At 44.5% G+C, this 15787-nt stretch overlaps 1 protein-coding gene across 1 annotated transcript in view; it reads right to left on the reverse strand.

Annotated features, from left to right (window-relative positions):
- Positions 1–3798: 3798 nt before the first annotated feature.
- The window catches only part of LOC115172211 (intersectin-2), a 36261-nt gene continuing 24272 nt past the window's right edge, over positions 3799–15787 (reverse strand). The window contains exons 23-40 of the mRNA XM_029729405.1: positions 15050–15246; positions 14824–14879; positions 14568–14734; positions 14434–14479; positions 14207–14328; positions 14015–14111; positions 13690–13884; positions 10259–10380; positions 10062–10168; positions 9753–9936; positions 9385–9483; positions 9014–9181; positions 8723–8935; positions 8386–8504; positions 8182–8264; positions 8012–8095; positions 5834–6007; positions 3799–5576 (exon numbers count right to left, since the gene is read on the reverse strand). Coding sequence (XP_029585265.1) covers positions 5419–5576; positions 5834–6007; positions 8012–8095; positions 8182–8264; positions 8386–8504; positions 8723–8935; positions 9014–9181; positions 9385–9483; positions 9753–9936; positions 10062–10168; positions 10259–10380; positions 13690–13884; positions 14015–14111; positions 14207–14328; positions 14434–14479; positions 14568–14734; positions 14824–14879; positions 15050–15246 — 2391 coding nt within the window. The 3' untranslated portion in view covers positions 3799–5418. The remainder of the gene's footprint in view (positions 5577–5833; positions 6008–8011; positions 8096–8181; positions 8265–8385; positions 8505–8722; positions 8936–9013; positions 9182–9384; positions 9484–9752; positions 9937–10061; positions 10169–10258; positions 10381–13689; positions 13885–14014; positions 14112–14206; positions 14329–14433; positions 14480–14567; positions 14735–14823; positions 14880–15049; positions 15247–15787) is intronic.

Consider the following 15787-nt stretch of genomic DNA (forward strand, 5'->3'; position numbering starts at 1 on the left):
TATATTATGCAACAGGACATTGTTTCTTACGCTTTGTCAGTTGGTACTTCACTGGAGGCAGAGAAAAACATCGAACAGGCTTATGTTGCCCCTGTCAAACAGTTCACTCTACTAATACACAAAGATCAATACTTTAAAATGTATCATACCCAAATTAACACCAGGGATATAATGTTTCTCTCAAGGCCTCAAACTTTTCAAAGATGTTTGTGTGGAAAAAACAGTGTATTTTCTCAACAGGATAGACCCGAGTGAAAGCAGCTGGTACATACAGTACCAGTCAAAAGTTTTAGAACACCTACTCATTCAAGGATTTTTATTTATTTGTACTCTTTTCTACATTGTAGAATAATAGTGAAGACATCAAAACTATGAAATAACACATATGGAATCATGTAGTAACCAAAAAAGTGTTATATTTTATATTTGAGGTTCTTCAAAGTAGCCACCCTTTGCCTTGATGACAGCTTTGTACCCTCTTGGCATTCTCTCAACCAACTTCACCTGGAATGCATTTCAATTAACAGGTGTGCCTTGTTAAAAGTTAATTTGTGGAATTTCTTTCCTTCCTAATGTGTTTGAGCCAATCTGTTGTGTACAAGGTAGGGGTACACATTAGATAGCCCTATTTGGTAAAAGACCCAAGTCCATAATATGGAAAGAACCACACTAATAAGCAAAAAGAAATGACAGTCCATCATTATTTTAAGACATGAAGGTCAGACAATCCGGAAAATTTCAAGAACTTTTAAAGTTTCTTCCAGTGCAGTTACAAAAACCATCAAGCGCTATGATGAAATTGGCTCTCATGAGGACCGCCACAGGAAAGGAAGACCCAGAGTTACCTCTGCTGCAGAGGATAAGTTCATTAGAGTTTCCAGCCTCAGAAATTGCAGCCCAAATAAATGCTTCACAGATTTCAAGTAACAGACACATCTCAACATTAACTGTTCAGAGGAGACTGTGTGAATCAGGCCTTCATGGTCGAATTGCTGCAAAGAAACCACTACTAAAAGGACACCAATAAGAAGAAGAAGACTTGCTTGTGCCAAGAAATACGAGCAATGGACATTAGACCGGTGGAAATCTGTCCTTTGGTCTGATGAGTCCAAATTTGAGATTTTTGGTTCCAACCGCCGTGTCTTTGTGAGACGCAGAGTAGGTAAACGGATGATCTGTGCATGTGTATTTCCCCACCATGAAGCATGGAAGAGGTGGTGTGATGGTACTTTGCTGGTGACAATGTCAGTGATTTATTTAGAATTCAAGGCACACTTAACCAGCATGGCTACCACAGCATTCTGTAGCAACACGCCATCCCATATAGTTTGCATATAGTGGGACTATCATTAGTTTTTCAACAGGACATTGACCCAACACACCTTCAGGCTGTGTAAGGGCTATTTGACCAAGAAGGAGAGTGATGGAGTGCTGCATCAGATGACCTGTCCTCCACAATCACTCAACCTCAACCCAGTTGGACCGCAGAGTGAAGGAAAAGCAGCCAACAAGTGCTCAGCATATGTGGGAACTCCTTCAAGACTGTTGGAAAAGCATTCCAGGTGAAGCTGGTTGAGAGAATGCCAAGAGTGTCCAAAGCTGTCATCAAGGAACAGGATGGCTACTTTGAAGAATCTATTTTGATTTGTTAACACTTTTTTAGTTACATGATTCCATTTGTGTTATCATAGTTTGATGTCTTCACTATTATTCTACAATGTAGAAAAGAGTCAAAATAAAAACCCTTGATTGAGTAGGTGTGTCCAAGCTTTTGACTGGTAGTGTAATACAACATACACATTCAGGTGTGAAAGACAATGCTTTATGTTGCCATGGCAACCAACACAGCGTAGACAATCGAGAGCAATTATAGTGCTGATATCTTTGTGCAGGCACTAACTCCGCCATGTTTCGTTGAACAAAGCCTATGAGGAAATTTGTTTTTGGATAAAACGCCAAAAATAAGGTCTGTGGTAAACACAGCCTTAGGAGATATTGTACATTTTGTTCTATGAGGAAATCATCATCAACTAACCTCACTTCTTGTGAATTTTTAAGGATTTATGTCATTAAATAAACAAGGCGCACAAAGGCTTTATAATTCATCAAGGTCATGGTAACTGATATTATCTCAGAACAAAATGTGTAAGATCTCATAAGCCTGTTAACCTTGGCCTAGATTCTGATCAAGCTTTAACTGCGACCACAGACACCCGCATGCATGGCTGATGTTTTGGCGGCGGCGGAAATTGCATTGGATGCATCAAATCGGTGAGCAGCTGTTCTTGCAATCCTTGTCAGGAAGCCACACCTACCCCACTAGCATTACAAGTTCAGAACAGGAAAGTGTAGGCTATATGGAAATAATTGCCCTCAAAAATCATTCAACAAAATGAGGATTTCTCTCATCCTAATTGAGGTGAAGATTACATCTCACATCCCGTTGTTCAAACTTGTAAACAAGGCTGCATGGGATTTCTGTTAATGCGACTCCGTGCAGCCAATGGCAATGTCCGCTTTAGGTATAATGGCAGGGGCCACGTGTGGATTTGACAGAGCTAAAGCAGTTCCACCTCAGACACCCATCAAAACAACCGCTATGAGGATGTTGGCTAAAGCGGATCTGATTGAATAGAGCCCTTTTTTCCTGCATTTATTTCAAAATCCTATTCTTTCCTAATTCACTTTGCCCGTAGGAATAGCTGAACGAACCGGAGGTAAATCAGTTTTTATGACTACAAGCTGGTGAGGTCTATACAAACCAATGACTATAGTGGCAATCTCAGCTTAGATATCTTGGACAGTTTGTTTTCAATACCTTTTATTATCATTAAAAGAGCCATGATTCAGTGAGTGCCATGCTGTGCCCATTGTGAACACACTGCATGTTAGGTAGCAATGTAGGATCCACACTGTTAGCACTGTAATCATTACACAGAATCATTGACACACAAAAAAAAACATGATTTAAAGTTAAACCTCAAATTAATAAAACCCAATAGAAGACTTGTGCAGCTCAAATTATACTGAACAAAAATATAAACACAACAGGTAAAGTGTTGGTCCCATGTTTCATGAGCTGAAATAAAAGATCCCAGAAATGTTCCATTTGAACAAAAAGCTTATTTCTCTCAAATGTGGTGCACACATTTGTTTACATCCCTGTTAGTGAGCATTTCTCCTTTGCCAAGATAATCCATCCACCTGACAGGTGTGGCATATCAAGAAGCTAATTAAACAGCATGATCATTACATGGGTGAACCTTGTGCTGGGGACAACAAAAGGTCACTCTAAAATGTGCAGTTTTGTCACACATGCAGACTGCAGGAATGTCCACCAGAGCTGTTGTCAGAGAATTTCATGTTAATTTCTCTACCATAAACCGCCTCCAACTTAGTTTTAGAGAATTTGGCAGTATGTCCAACCGGCCTCAGTCCACGTGTAACCACGCCAGCCCAGCACCTCCATATCCGGCTTCTTCACCTGCGGCATCGTCTGAGACCAGTCACCCAGACAGCTGATGAAACTGAGGAGTATTTCTGTCTGTAATAAAGCCCTTTAGTGGGGGAAACCTCATTTTGATTGGCTGGGCCTGGCTCCCCAGTGGGTGGGCCTATTTCCTCCCAGGCCCACACACGGCTGTGCCCCTGTCCAGATATGTGAAATCCATTGATTAGGGCCTAAAGAATTGATTTCAATTGACTGATTTCCATATATGAACTGTAACTCAGTAAAATCACTGAAATTGCTTGTTTACATTTTTGTTCAGTATAAAATTAGGAGAAAAGGCAGCGAGAGACTGATAGATCAGTACTTTACTTGGCTGTCCAGCTAATCACTTCCTGTCATACAAACTTAAGACTTACATAATGTAGTTCAAATGTGCTGTTATCCTTCAAAGATTATTCTCGGAAATCCTTTGTAAAATATGAAAGGCTACCGAAAGACTTTTTCAGACACTGAATACAATGCTTTGATGATCAAATTCTCTGGATAGTTAATAGTTGCATAAATTAAAATCAATAAGAGATGCTCCGGCTCACCAGTCATCTGCAGCCACACCACTAATGGTTATAGAGCCACTGGAGGCATCTGGGCCCATATTCACTGAGTATCTCAGAGTAGGAGTGCTGATCTAGCCAGGGTGCCGGTCTGTTTGTGCTCTCTTGCCTACTCCTTACCGAATGATCATGCAGCGCATGTTTGGCTTGACAATAACAATAGAGTAGGCAAAAGCACAAACAGATCTGGGACCAGGCTAATGCTAATCTAGGATCAGGTCCCCTCTATCCATATCATCTTATTCATTATGATCTAAAAGGAAAAACTGATCCTATGTCTGCACTCCTAATCTGAACCTCTGTGAATATGGGCCCAGGAGTGGAAGAAACAAAAAGAGACTTTTCCCTTTTAGGATTTGAGGCAACTAAACCACAATTAAAGAACAAGACCTCCACAACATTTATAATAGATCAGAGACAAAATAAACTATTCCATTGAAACACCCATATATTGGAGAGGGAGCACATGGCAGAAGTAATGTTGTGAAGTATAACAAGAATAAAAGGTCGTTTCAAAACTCAGATCTTAGTGTCGCCACAGTATCTTAAAGATCCTCTGCACATGTATCTTTAATGTTACTACACTAATAAGAGAGAAAAATAAACAGATCGAGATAAAAATAAAAGAGGCAGGTTTTGATACAGTAATATAGACTGACAGTAAAAGGAAGAAGACTTCAATCCTGAGATTAAGTCTCGTGTCCAGTGGTAAACTATCGTGGCAAGAAGGACCGCACTTTTCTAACCGCTCTCCATTTTACCTCGCATTACTTTCCCAAACAAAATCTTAGCTTTAACAAATATTTACTGTGGAGTTAAAGACTATCTGTAATGAAATAAATACAGCTTCAACAAACATTGGCCTGGGTTGAGTTTACAACAAGCACACTTGGCAGAGTGAGAGTCAGTAGCAGAGGAGTGCATAGGCCATAAGTGTTGTGCTGGTTCAAGTAGAACCACTACTGCTAGAAGCTGCTCCTAAACACAGATCTAGGATCAGCTTTACACTAACCCAACCCTGCCTACCTCCAGTCAAACCTCAAATGCTAAAAACTGTCTTCAGATCAGTGCTTAGGACTGAACTTCTGACCTCAGATGAGGGAGGGGAGGGTTCCCATTAGCTCATCATGTGGTTAGTGTTACCCATGGCAGCTCCAGGTAAAAGTTAGCCCTGGCTTAACCACAGATCTAGGATGCGGCAACCCAAACTTAACCATAGGAAGATAAACAGTATCAGACCCTGGACCAGCAGTTACATACAATTTCTACCAAGGCCCTCCAGTGTGGCGGCAGACCAGGATGTCCTTATTTTGGCGTCCTTCGTTTGGACGAGTTGCAGTGTTGGCCCAGAGGTCCTTATTTGGATGCTCTGTTTTGAAAGAGCTGCAGGTCGAGGCGGACCCACACCTCTCCAGTGGGGACCTCGTGGAGGAGCAGACGGCGCGTTGCTGGACCCTTGTTCTCCAACTCCTTCTTTATGGTCGCCACGGGAACCTCCGTACGACCCAGGAAGTCTGGGAAAAGGCAGAGAGGAGACACTAGTTAGCAGTCCGACCCATACATAGAGTTCGCGTTCCAGGCCAACTACGTCGCAGACGCTGCAATACATAAAGTGTACCACACCAACTTCACAGTCGGGCATCCGTTTGCTCTATCATTTGACGTGGTGAGCTGATACGTTCAACAACTATTTGAGACCTGGCACGCGTCTGAATTTAGTCTGCCTGGCCAGGCGCGGCCACAACGTCTGGATTTGTGTGTGCGTGCTGACCGTCAGGGGAGAACTGGTCCCTCTCGAAGATCGTGACACAAAGGACGTCCTGGTACAAATCTCTGATGTTGAACTGACAGTTGAAGTTCCACTTGGGGTTGACCGTGTCACTGAGGGTCCTAGAGGTGTAGATCTGAGCCCCCATGGTTACCTCGCAGTAAGGGTTACTCTTACCTGGGGGAGGAAGAGGAGGAGAGGGATGACAAGGAGAGAGGAAGAGGAGGGAAAGGTTTTAATACATACCAGTGCTCAAGACACGAATACAGTCTGTACATGTGTTATGTTTACATTTATAAACTGGGTGGTTCGAGCCCTGAATGCTGATTGGCTGACAGCCGTGGTATATCAGACCGTATACCACGGGTATGACATAACATTTATTTATACTGCTCTAATTACACTGGTAACCAGTTTATAATAGCAATAAGTCACCTCGGGGGCTTGTGGTATATGGCCATATACCACACCCCCTCAGGCCTTATTGCTTAAGTGAAGCTTCCTCATTGTAATAAGTGGTACTAGTACCTGTCTGCTGTGTAGGTAAACTACAGTGGCAAGAAAAAGTATGTGAACCCTTTGGAATTACCTGGATTTCTGCATAAATTGGTCATCAAATTAGATCTGATCTTCATCTGTGTCACAACAATAGACAAACTCAGTGTGCTTAAACTAATAACACACAAATGATTGTATTTTTCTTGTTGATATTGAATCCATCATTTAAAAACATTCACAGTGTAGGTTGGGAAAAATATGTAAACCCCTAGGCTAATGACTCCTCCAAAAGCTAATTGGAGTCAGGAGTCAGCTAACCTGGAGTCCAATCAATGAGATGAGAATGGAGATGTTGGTTAGAGCTGCCTTGCCCTATAAAAAAGCCAAACAAAATTTGAGTTTGCTATTCACAAGTAGCATTGCCTGATGTGAACCATGCCTCGAACAAAAAGAGATCTCAGAAGACCTAAGATTAAGAATTGTTAAAGCTGGAAAGGGTTACAAAAGTATCTCTAAAAGCGTTGATGTTCATCAGTCCGCGGTAAGACACTGTCTATAAATGGAGAAAGTTCCGCACGGTTTCTACTCCCTAGGAGTGGCCGTCCTGCAAAGATGACTACAAGAGCACAGCGCAGAATGCTCAATGAGGTTAAGAAGAATCCTAGAGTGTCAGCTAAAGACTTACAGAAATCTCTGGAACATCCTAACATCTCTGTTGACCAGTGTGCGATATGTAAAACACTAAACAAGAATGGTGTTCATGGGAGGACAACATGGAAGAAGCCCCTGCTGTCCAAAAAACACATTGCTGCACATCTGAAGTTTGTAAAAGAGCACCTGGATGTTCCACAGTGCTACTGGCAAAATATTCTGTGGACAGATGAAACTACAGTTGAGTTGATTGGAAAGAACACACAACACTATGTGTGGAGAAAAAAAGGCACAGCACACCAACATCAAAACCTCATCCCAACTGTAAAGTATGGTGGAGGGAGCATCATGGTTTGGGCTGCTTTGCTGCCTCAGGGCCTGGACAGCTTGCTATCATTGACGGAAAAATGAATTCTCAAGTTTATCAAGACATTTTGCAGGAGAATGTTAGGCTATCTGTTCGCCAATTGAAGCTCAACAGAAGTTGGTTGATGCAACAGGACAACAAACCAAAACACAGAAGTAAATCAACAACAGAATGGCTTCAACAGAAGAAAATGTGCCTTCTGGAATGGCCCAGTTAGAGTCCTGACCTCAACCCGATTGAGATGCTGTGGCATGACCTCAAGAAAGCAGTTCACACTAGACATCCCAAGAATATTGATGAACTGAAACAGTTTTGTGAAGAGGAATGGTCCAAATTCCTCCTGACCGTTGTGCAGGTCTGATCCGCAACTACAGAAAATGTTTGGTTGAGGTTATTGCTGCCAAAGGAGAGTAAAACATTTATTAAATCCAAGGGTTCACATTTTTTCCACACTGCACTGTGAATGTTTACACGGTGTGTTCAATAAAGACATGAAAACAAATAATTGTTTGTGTGTTATTAGTTTAAGCAGACTGTCTATTGTGTTGTGACCTAGAAGAAGATCAGATCAAATTTTATGACCAATTTATGCAGAAATCCAGGTATTTCCAAATGGTTCACATACATTTTCTTGCTACTGTATGTATGATGTTCATAAAACTCACCGTTGGATTTGCAGGACTTGAGTTCAGTGGCCTCCAGGATGGTGACTAACAGCCGGCCGATTCCACTGGCCTTCAGGGAACGAGCTGCGCACACACACACGAGAATAGTCACACCACTACTAGGACTCGTGCTTTAACTATTGGAGTGAGTGTGAGAGAGAAAAACTGACCTTGGTATGCCTTCTCTCTCTTTTTCTTATCGGTCTCTAAGAAGTCCTCCGAGGCAGCTTTAATCTTCTGCACCCAGGCCGTCCTGCAGAACGAAAAGTACACACACACACACATACGAGCAAGGGTAATGGAATGCGAGTGGAGTCCCTGTATATTAGTGTGTGTGCATGTGTACCTGCATTTGTGTTTGTGCCTGTGCGTACCTCTCGTTGATGTTCTCGGTTTTGAGGCTGTAGACTCGGTCGATGTGGGAGATGTGGAAGAAGGGCTCTTCACTGGAGGGGTCTGGCAACTTCACTAGAACCTCGTTGAGGAACACCGGCTACAGGAGGAAACATAAGACACTTCATAAGGCTGTCATAACCGTGTCATAACCATTGAGAAACAAAATAACTGGATACAGGGATGTTCTCAATTTGAACGGGCTGCGATGAGTAAACACTTCTCAAATAGGAAGTGTCCTTTCGATACCTTGTCAAAATGAGCTATTTGGAACAAATGCCTGCGTGTGCGAACATGTCCGTGCCGTTTGTTTCTCACCGGTTTATACATCTTGAGCTGTGTGTTGTTCTTGGTGCTGAAGAGCTTGTCTGGTCCTGAGGAGCTGAACTGTTTGGCAGCGTGGGTGAGCAACAGGAAGTCGTTAAAGAGGAAAGCCCACAGCTCCTTATTGCTCTTAATCTTATACACCTTCCCACTGTGGAGCAGCTTACGAGGCCCCAGGCAGTTAGTCAGAGAGTTAAACACCAAGTTCTGCACGGGAGAGAGAGGGAGGGTTACAGACATGTGTGAGAGATACTGTGTATGTGGGTATACGGTGTGCGTGTCTACCTCTGTGACTCCCTCACACTGTACGTGTGACTGTATCCACTCCAGCCTGTCGGAATTCTCCTTCTCCCTGACTCCCTCGTTGACCTGAGAACAGAGCTCCTCAGCCCGCTCCAGAGCCTCTCTCAAAGGCCTGCGGTCTGCATGGTCCTCCTGGGTACTCTCCAGGATCTGAGACAACCAATTGACAGGGTTAAATACACACACACACACACGCCGACCAATCGTTTTACATCAGCAGGTTGTCACGAAGTGCTTTCCAAAGAACAAACAATGCAGATGGAAAATACACACTGGTTAAAAGTACACACACACACACACACACACACACACAGGTACTATACACGCAGACAAACACGCATGCACACACTTACGTTTTTGATGTGTAGAGGGTAGCGTGTGATCCTCTGCATGGGCTTCAGCAGGAAGCTGGATAAGGGCATGCCTTTACAGCGGTAGTCTGTGGCGATTTTCTGATGGAGGAAAAACAATATTTAATATGAACACACAACCTTCCATGTATAATCAGCACTCTCCGGTTGGTATGTGTCACAAATGTTCATGTTCTCCTCCTCCACTCACCCCACGTTCTCCTGTTGTATTCTACCTCCCGCCCCATCTTCCAACTTAAATGTGTTGTCTTGTCATTCATTTCCCCTCTCGTCTTCCTTCACTCACTGCATGTTCTTTCATGCTCCCTCCCTCCCAGTCTCCCTCTCTTCTCACTAGCTTCCCCTCTCACCTTGAGGAAGTCTTTAAAGTCCTGTTGGTTGTCAGTCCTACTCTGTAGCAGAGCAGCTCCGTTGAGTTGACAGGAGCAGAACCGGATGTAAGGCTGGAGGTGAGCCAGCTCGGACGCCAAGATGTCCCCGATCACCTGGACGGGCATGTTCTCACCCCCCGTCTTCTTACGCACACGCAGAGCCCTACGAGCACACACACATTTAAACACACACAAACACCACATGTTCTTACCATCTGGCCCGAGACACCCATACATATGATCACAGTCGTGAACACACACCTAAACCTACTCCACGTCAATACGTACTTTAGCAGTTTGGTGTTGCAGGCGATGAGCTCCTTCCAGTTGACAAAGATCATGGCCATCTCTGCCTCTGTCAGACGGCCCGACTCAGACATGGGCTTATGGAACACCTGAACACACACACGGAGTACAGTACATAAGTGTGCTTGCTGTGTGTGTGTGTGTGTGTGTGCGCGCCGATTCTAGCGTCTGTGTGTTACCTCCAGGACTATCTGTAGGTCCTCTACATATCTCTCCTCTGTCTGGAGGAGCTCGTGGATGTAGCCCTGTCTCTTCCTCTCCTGGGGACTCATAGAGTCTAAACTGTTCAGGTCAGCACACCCTGAGAGAGGAGAGGAGAGGAGGAGAGAGCAAGTGAGAGGAGGGAATCATACAGATGCAGGATCTTAATTTGATCACTTTTTGTTGCTGAGAATTTTCCTGTAGCTGCAGGATTATTTTGCTGAGACAATACTGGTCAAATTAGGATCCTACGTCTGTATATACTCAGAACAGAAACGCACATTCACATTTGTATACACTCTGAAAACACACACACACACACACACACACACACACACACAGACACACCCCTAAACCTATCAATCGATAGTCCGTCTCAGAACCAACCACACACATTCACCCAAAGCAAGGGCACTCTTACCTTGTGCAGAGTGCCCATTCTGACAGCCGTGGAGTCCCATACAGGTGGTCTCCTTTTCTTTCTCAGTATCCCTCCCCTCTTCCCTCTCTTCTGTCTTATCCCAGAGCCTTAGAAACTGCAGCTTGTCTTCACTGTGTAAACTCATGCTCTCTCTGCTGTCTCTCTCTACCCAGGTAGACTATGAGACGCTTTCGCCAACCCTCTAACCGGTGTTCTCCTCTCTCCCTCACCTTGTCCTCTCTATCCCTCCTGCCCTCTCATCCACAGACACTAAGCCCATAGCAAGACACGCAGCTAAATCTGTTTGTACCAAAATAGGAGAAGGACTGTGTGTACTTCCAGATGATCAAGATAACTTTCACCCTGCCTTGGGAAGACACTGGGTAAATAAACGGTAACCAGAGATCAGAATATCTAGATACTGTGTTCCAGTTCTGAATATGTGTGTGTTTATTTCAGATAGCAATGGTGTCGTGTTGACTGTAAACACACGCTGATCTCTTCCACAGACAAACGGTCATACCGTTAGCGCCGTCCTAACATTCACACCAAGGGATGACGACACACATTTCAAAAGCAGCCTTTAATTTCACCATGGATTCAGATTAGCCCAACCGGGCGGCAGGTGGCGCCCTCATTCCTTTGTCATTGGGTGTCCAACTGGACTCTACGCAGCCGGCTACACACTACCGGTTGGGCGAGACTCAGAAACAAAGAGAGGCACATTTTCAAAAATCGTCTCACTGTGTGATGTGGAACAAGCCCCTTAGCAGAAGAGAGTAGGAGAAGCTGTAGTAGGATGTAGAGAAAGAGCAATCCAACCCCTGGACAGTGCTTGGTTGCCCAACAACATACATTAGTTTGCATAGATTCGTTTCCTTTTCAGTGTTACAGCAGCTAGCTACTTCACTCTAGCTTGATCATGCACTAAAACGGAATAGGCACAGCAGAGAAACATCATCAGTAATCATAATAATATAGTCAACGCCAGAGAATTAAGGTGCGATTGTAACTAGTTGTTTGTTCTGCTCGACACTGCAAAGCTCAAAGAGTTGATTCAAAGAGCTATGAATCATCACAATCAGGTACGGCTTCGAAACACACACACACAGTGGCCCGAGCAAATGAATTATTAGAATTCAATCAACGATGAATCGTTCCAGTTGAATCCGAGAGGACTCCTTTTGATTGTCACGGATCCCATAACAAACACAGTGTGGCCAAAGCAAACGATTCATCATTATTGAATAAGTAAGGAATCAGAGCAAGATGGTGGGTTCTTTGCGAGCTGAACTTCCTTAATGATAAAGAAAAGAAAATGGGGCTAATATAATTATGTTGCTCCTTCTAAGAGAAAATGGGAGGAAAGGAGGGGGCAGGTGAAGGGGAACAGCCACAGAGAGAGACCCACTAGATCAACATTAGTGTCATTGCACTTCAGGGTCACCAAACGCCAAAACATTGTCCTAATATAGAAAACCGTTTAGGAGTGTGCATGTTTGCTTCAACGTGCATACGTTTTTCTTTAGATTCAGCCAGGGGTCCTACATCAGGTCAGAAAAGTCATTGGATGCATTAACGACAGCAGGGATACAGACAGACGGGTCAAATCTCAGCTCTTGGTTCAGTCCCAGGTTAAAAAAAGCCAGTTGGTGGGAGTTGACTTGAAAAAGCAGGAAGGAAAGGGACAGATGCTCCAGGTAGCTTCCCCGAACCACAGATCTAGAATCAGGTTGCCTAACGTTAATGCTAACTCTGATCTTTAGGGCAGTGTTGCCCAAACTCCTGGGGACCCTAAGAAGTGGTCATTAGGGATTTTGCCCTAGCACCGATTCAAATGATCATCTCATCACCAAACTTTGGTTGTCTGAGTTGGCTGTGTAGTACTAGGACAAAAACCAAAACGTGCACCCCGTGGGTCACCAGGACAGAGTTTGGGCAACGCTGCACTAAGGGATGACAGCCTATCAGACCCTGTATCAGTGGAAGAGTAGGTAGAAGTTAAACCCTAACCACTGGCACAGATGTTATTTCATTCCCCTCGTGGTTAAAGTGACAGAGCAAGATTATGGCAATTACAGCATTTTTCTACTTACCCAAAAACAGATTAAGTCATGGATGATTGCACCTTCAAACTGCATGCAGACATAAAAATGGTATCCACAAGTTCATCTGACTCTGGGTAAGTAAAAAAACGGCTTAATTTCCAGTATTTTGCACTATCCCTTTAAAAAGTTAGCATTATGGGTTGGCTAGTCTGACCCTAGATTCGTGTTTAAGGATAACGTCAACCTACTCCAAAACAGACACAGGCAGAAGGTCAGAGGTTAGAGGTCAGTGTGACCAGACAGGGGTCAGAGGTTAGTAAAGGGGCGGGGCCTCCAACAGTCCAGCTCATGAGAGCGTGATAGTGGGTCTCAGACGGAGAGGAGGAGGAGGAGACACTACCACCCTACAGAAAGAAAGAGATGAAGAGGGGAGAGAAAAGAGGAAGGGAGGGAAAGAGGGAGAGAAGTGAAAGGAAAACGTGAGTGAGAAGTATGGATGGATGGATTGATGAACAGGTGAAAATTAGAAGAAATGGTAGAAAGGAATCAACAGGGAAAGATTTCGCCCAAGAGTAGAAATAATACCGTTGCTAAACTCTTACCCGGGGTTTCCCAAAGTTGGTGCACGTTTTGGTTTTTGCCCTGGCACTACACAGCTGATTCAAATAACCAACTCGTTATCAAGCTTTGATTATTTGAATCAGCTGTGTAGTTCTAGGGCAAAAACCAAAACGTGCACCCACCCTGGGGGGGGGGGGGTTAAACTTTAGACTAGTCTGACTCACCATGCTAACTGGCTCTACTAACATCTTACATATTATGTCATGTGTACTGGTAGGCATCTATCTGCCCACCTTGTCATGTGAACATTTAAATTGAGAAACTATAATTTGAGAAATGACGACTTTGGAAAAGCACATCAAAAAGGTGATGTACTCACATTGCTGGCTGGGGTCGGTGTCGGCAGTGGTCATCTTGACGTAATTGGTTGGGAACAGACCGGTGACCCCGTTGACCTCCCCTTTCCACCAATCGGGGTCGTTCTTGTCGAACACACTGATCAGTTGACCCTTGGAGAAGCTCATCTCGTCCTCGTTGGCTGCCTTATAGTCGTACATGGCAATGACCTGACACACTGGAGGAGAGGGGGAGAGAGGAGAGCAAGGTGTGAGAGGGCATAGACGTTCCAAATAAAGGACAGCCGCTCTTCTTCACCCATTACCTACTGAAGACGTGTGTTTCCTGAGATAGGTGTGTTTTTTTACCTGGTAGAGGTGCTGGCGTGGACTTTCCGCTGTTGGATCCCAGCATTTTGACGTGCGAGGCAGGAAACCAACCCTTCTGACGCTTCTTTCCCCGCGCCTTAGAGATCAATCAATGAACAATTTAAGCAAATTGTATCGATCAAAATCATATTCCCTGATTTCATTCTAGTCTAAAACAACCAGTCGGCCAACCTGCAGTTCTCCGAGCCACCAGCCGGTGGGGTTCTTGCTGAGGATGAGGATAAGCTGTCCTGGCGCCAGGCTGAGCTGCTCTGTCCCCGTGGCCGTGTATGTTGTGCTCACCTGGGCTATCTCTGCACACGCAGAGTTCCATCAGATTTAGAGGAACGTTGAAAGGAAAAAGGAGCAGCCATGCTATACTTTCCCAGCATGGGAATAATGTAGTGTGATGTCCTTACCTGGTTTCTTCCCAGGCTGACCTGACTTTCCAGAGTTGCTGGATGTCTGAAAGAACAAGTTACAGTACTTAGGTGTTAAGTGCAAGCCAGGTACAAGTCGCAGTACACCGTGCGTGTGTTTGCGTGCGTCTTACGTCTGTCTCTTTGGGTTTGACGTAGTTAGAAGGGAACACCCCGGTGCTGTCTCCGATGCCTCCGCTCCACCACTCTCCCTCTCTCTGGGTCACCAGGATGACGTCACCCTCCCTAAACGTCAGGTCGCCAGGCTCTGGGCTCTCATAGGTGTACAGCGCCACGTACTCTGATTGTCCGACACGAAACATAACCTCAGAGACATTCTGATTGGATGACACAAAACTTGAGCTCTCAGAGACACAAACATCAAACTACCTTCCTGTTGAGCAGCATCTGTGGCTTCAGATCCATCAGGAGGGGAATTTATTGAGCTGGAACAAGACAAATATACATTATTAAAACGATTATAACATAAGTAAACACATGCACACATATCTTCAGGCACACGTGACTGAATTCTACACAAAAACACACACGACTGAATTCCTTCACTGATAACAAAAGGGCCTGTTTGCCAAAAATGTGTGTGGTGTGTATTTACTTGGTGGTGTCTTCATTGTCTCCCAGGAGTGTGACATATGTTTTGGGGAACCAGCCTTGCACCCCGTTGAGCTCCCCCAGCCACCAGCTGTCCTGCTGCTCCAGCACCCAGATCACATCATCCTTACTGAAGTTTAGATGGCTCTCCGTCTTAGCTGTCCACGAACACAGAGCCTGGGCCTGCAGGCTACCCACCACCTAGACAAGGAAAGAAGAAGAGATGGAGGGAGTTAAAGATAGCGAGGAAGAGATTGAGGGGGAGAGAGGGCCAAAGGACAGGGGTCAAAGTCAAATTGGGAGATTGTAGTTCAGGGCTCTCCAACCCTGTTCCTGGAGAGCTACCCTCCTACAGGTTTTCAATCCAACCCCAGGCGAAACGAACCCGATTCAGCTTATCAACCAGCTAATTATTAGAATCAGGTGCGCTAGATGAGGGTTTGAGCGAAAACCTACAGGACCTTAGCTCTTCTTTTTCACTATTAATTCATTTAAAATTCGAGACTAGTTCTAGACTGGTTCTTGACTGGTGTAAGCAGGCTGGAGGGAGTTTGTGTCATATTCCTTACACCAGTCCCTTCCTTTTAACCAGTGCGGTCTGAATCTGTGTGTATATCAGAGTAGGCATAAGGAATAATCTGTCTAGTCTGGTAGCGACACAGCGTTAAGTCAGAGCAGTGTTTCCCCAACTCTGGTCCTCAAGTACCCCCATCATATATTTACACACACATACACGGAGCTC

This window comes from Salmo trutta, chromosome 33 (assembly GCF_901001165.1).
Source record: "Salmo trutta chromosome 33, fSalTru1.1, whole genome shotgun sequence".
In the NCBI taxonomy this organism is placed as follows: domain Eukaryota; kingdom Metazoa; phylum Chordata; class Actinopteri; order Salmoniformes; family Salmonidae; genus Salmo; species Salmo trutta.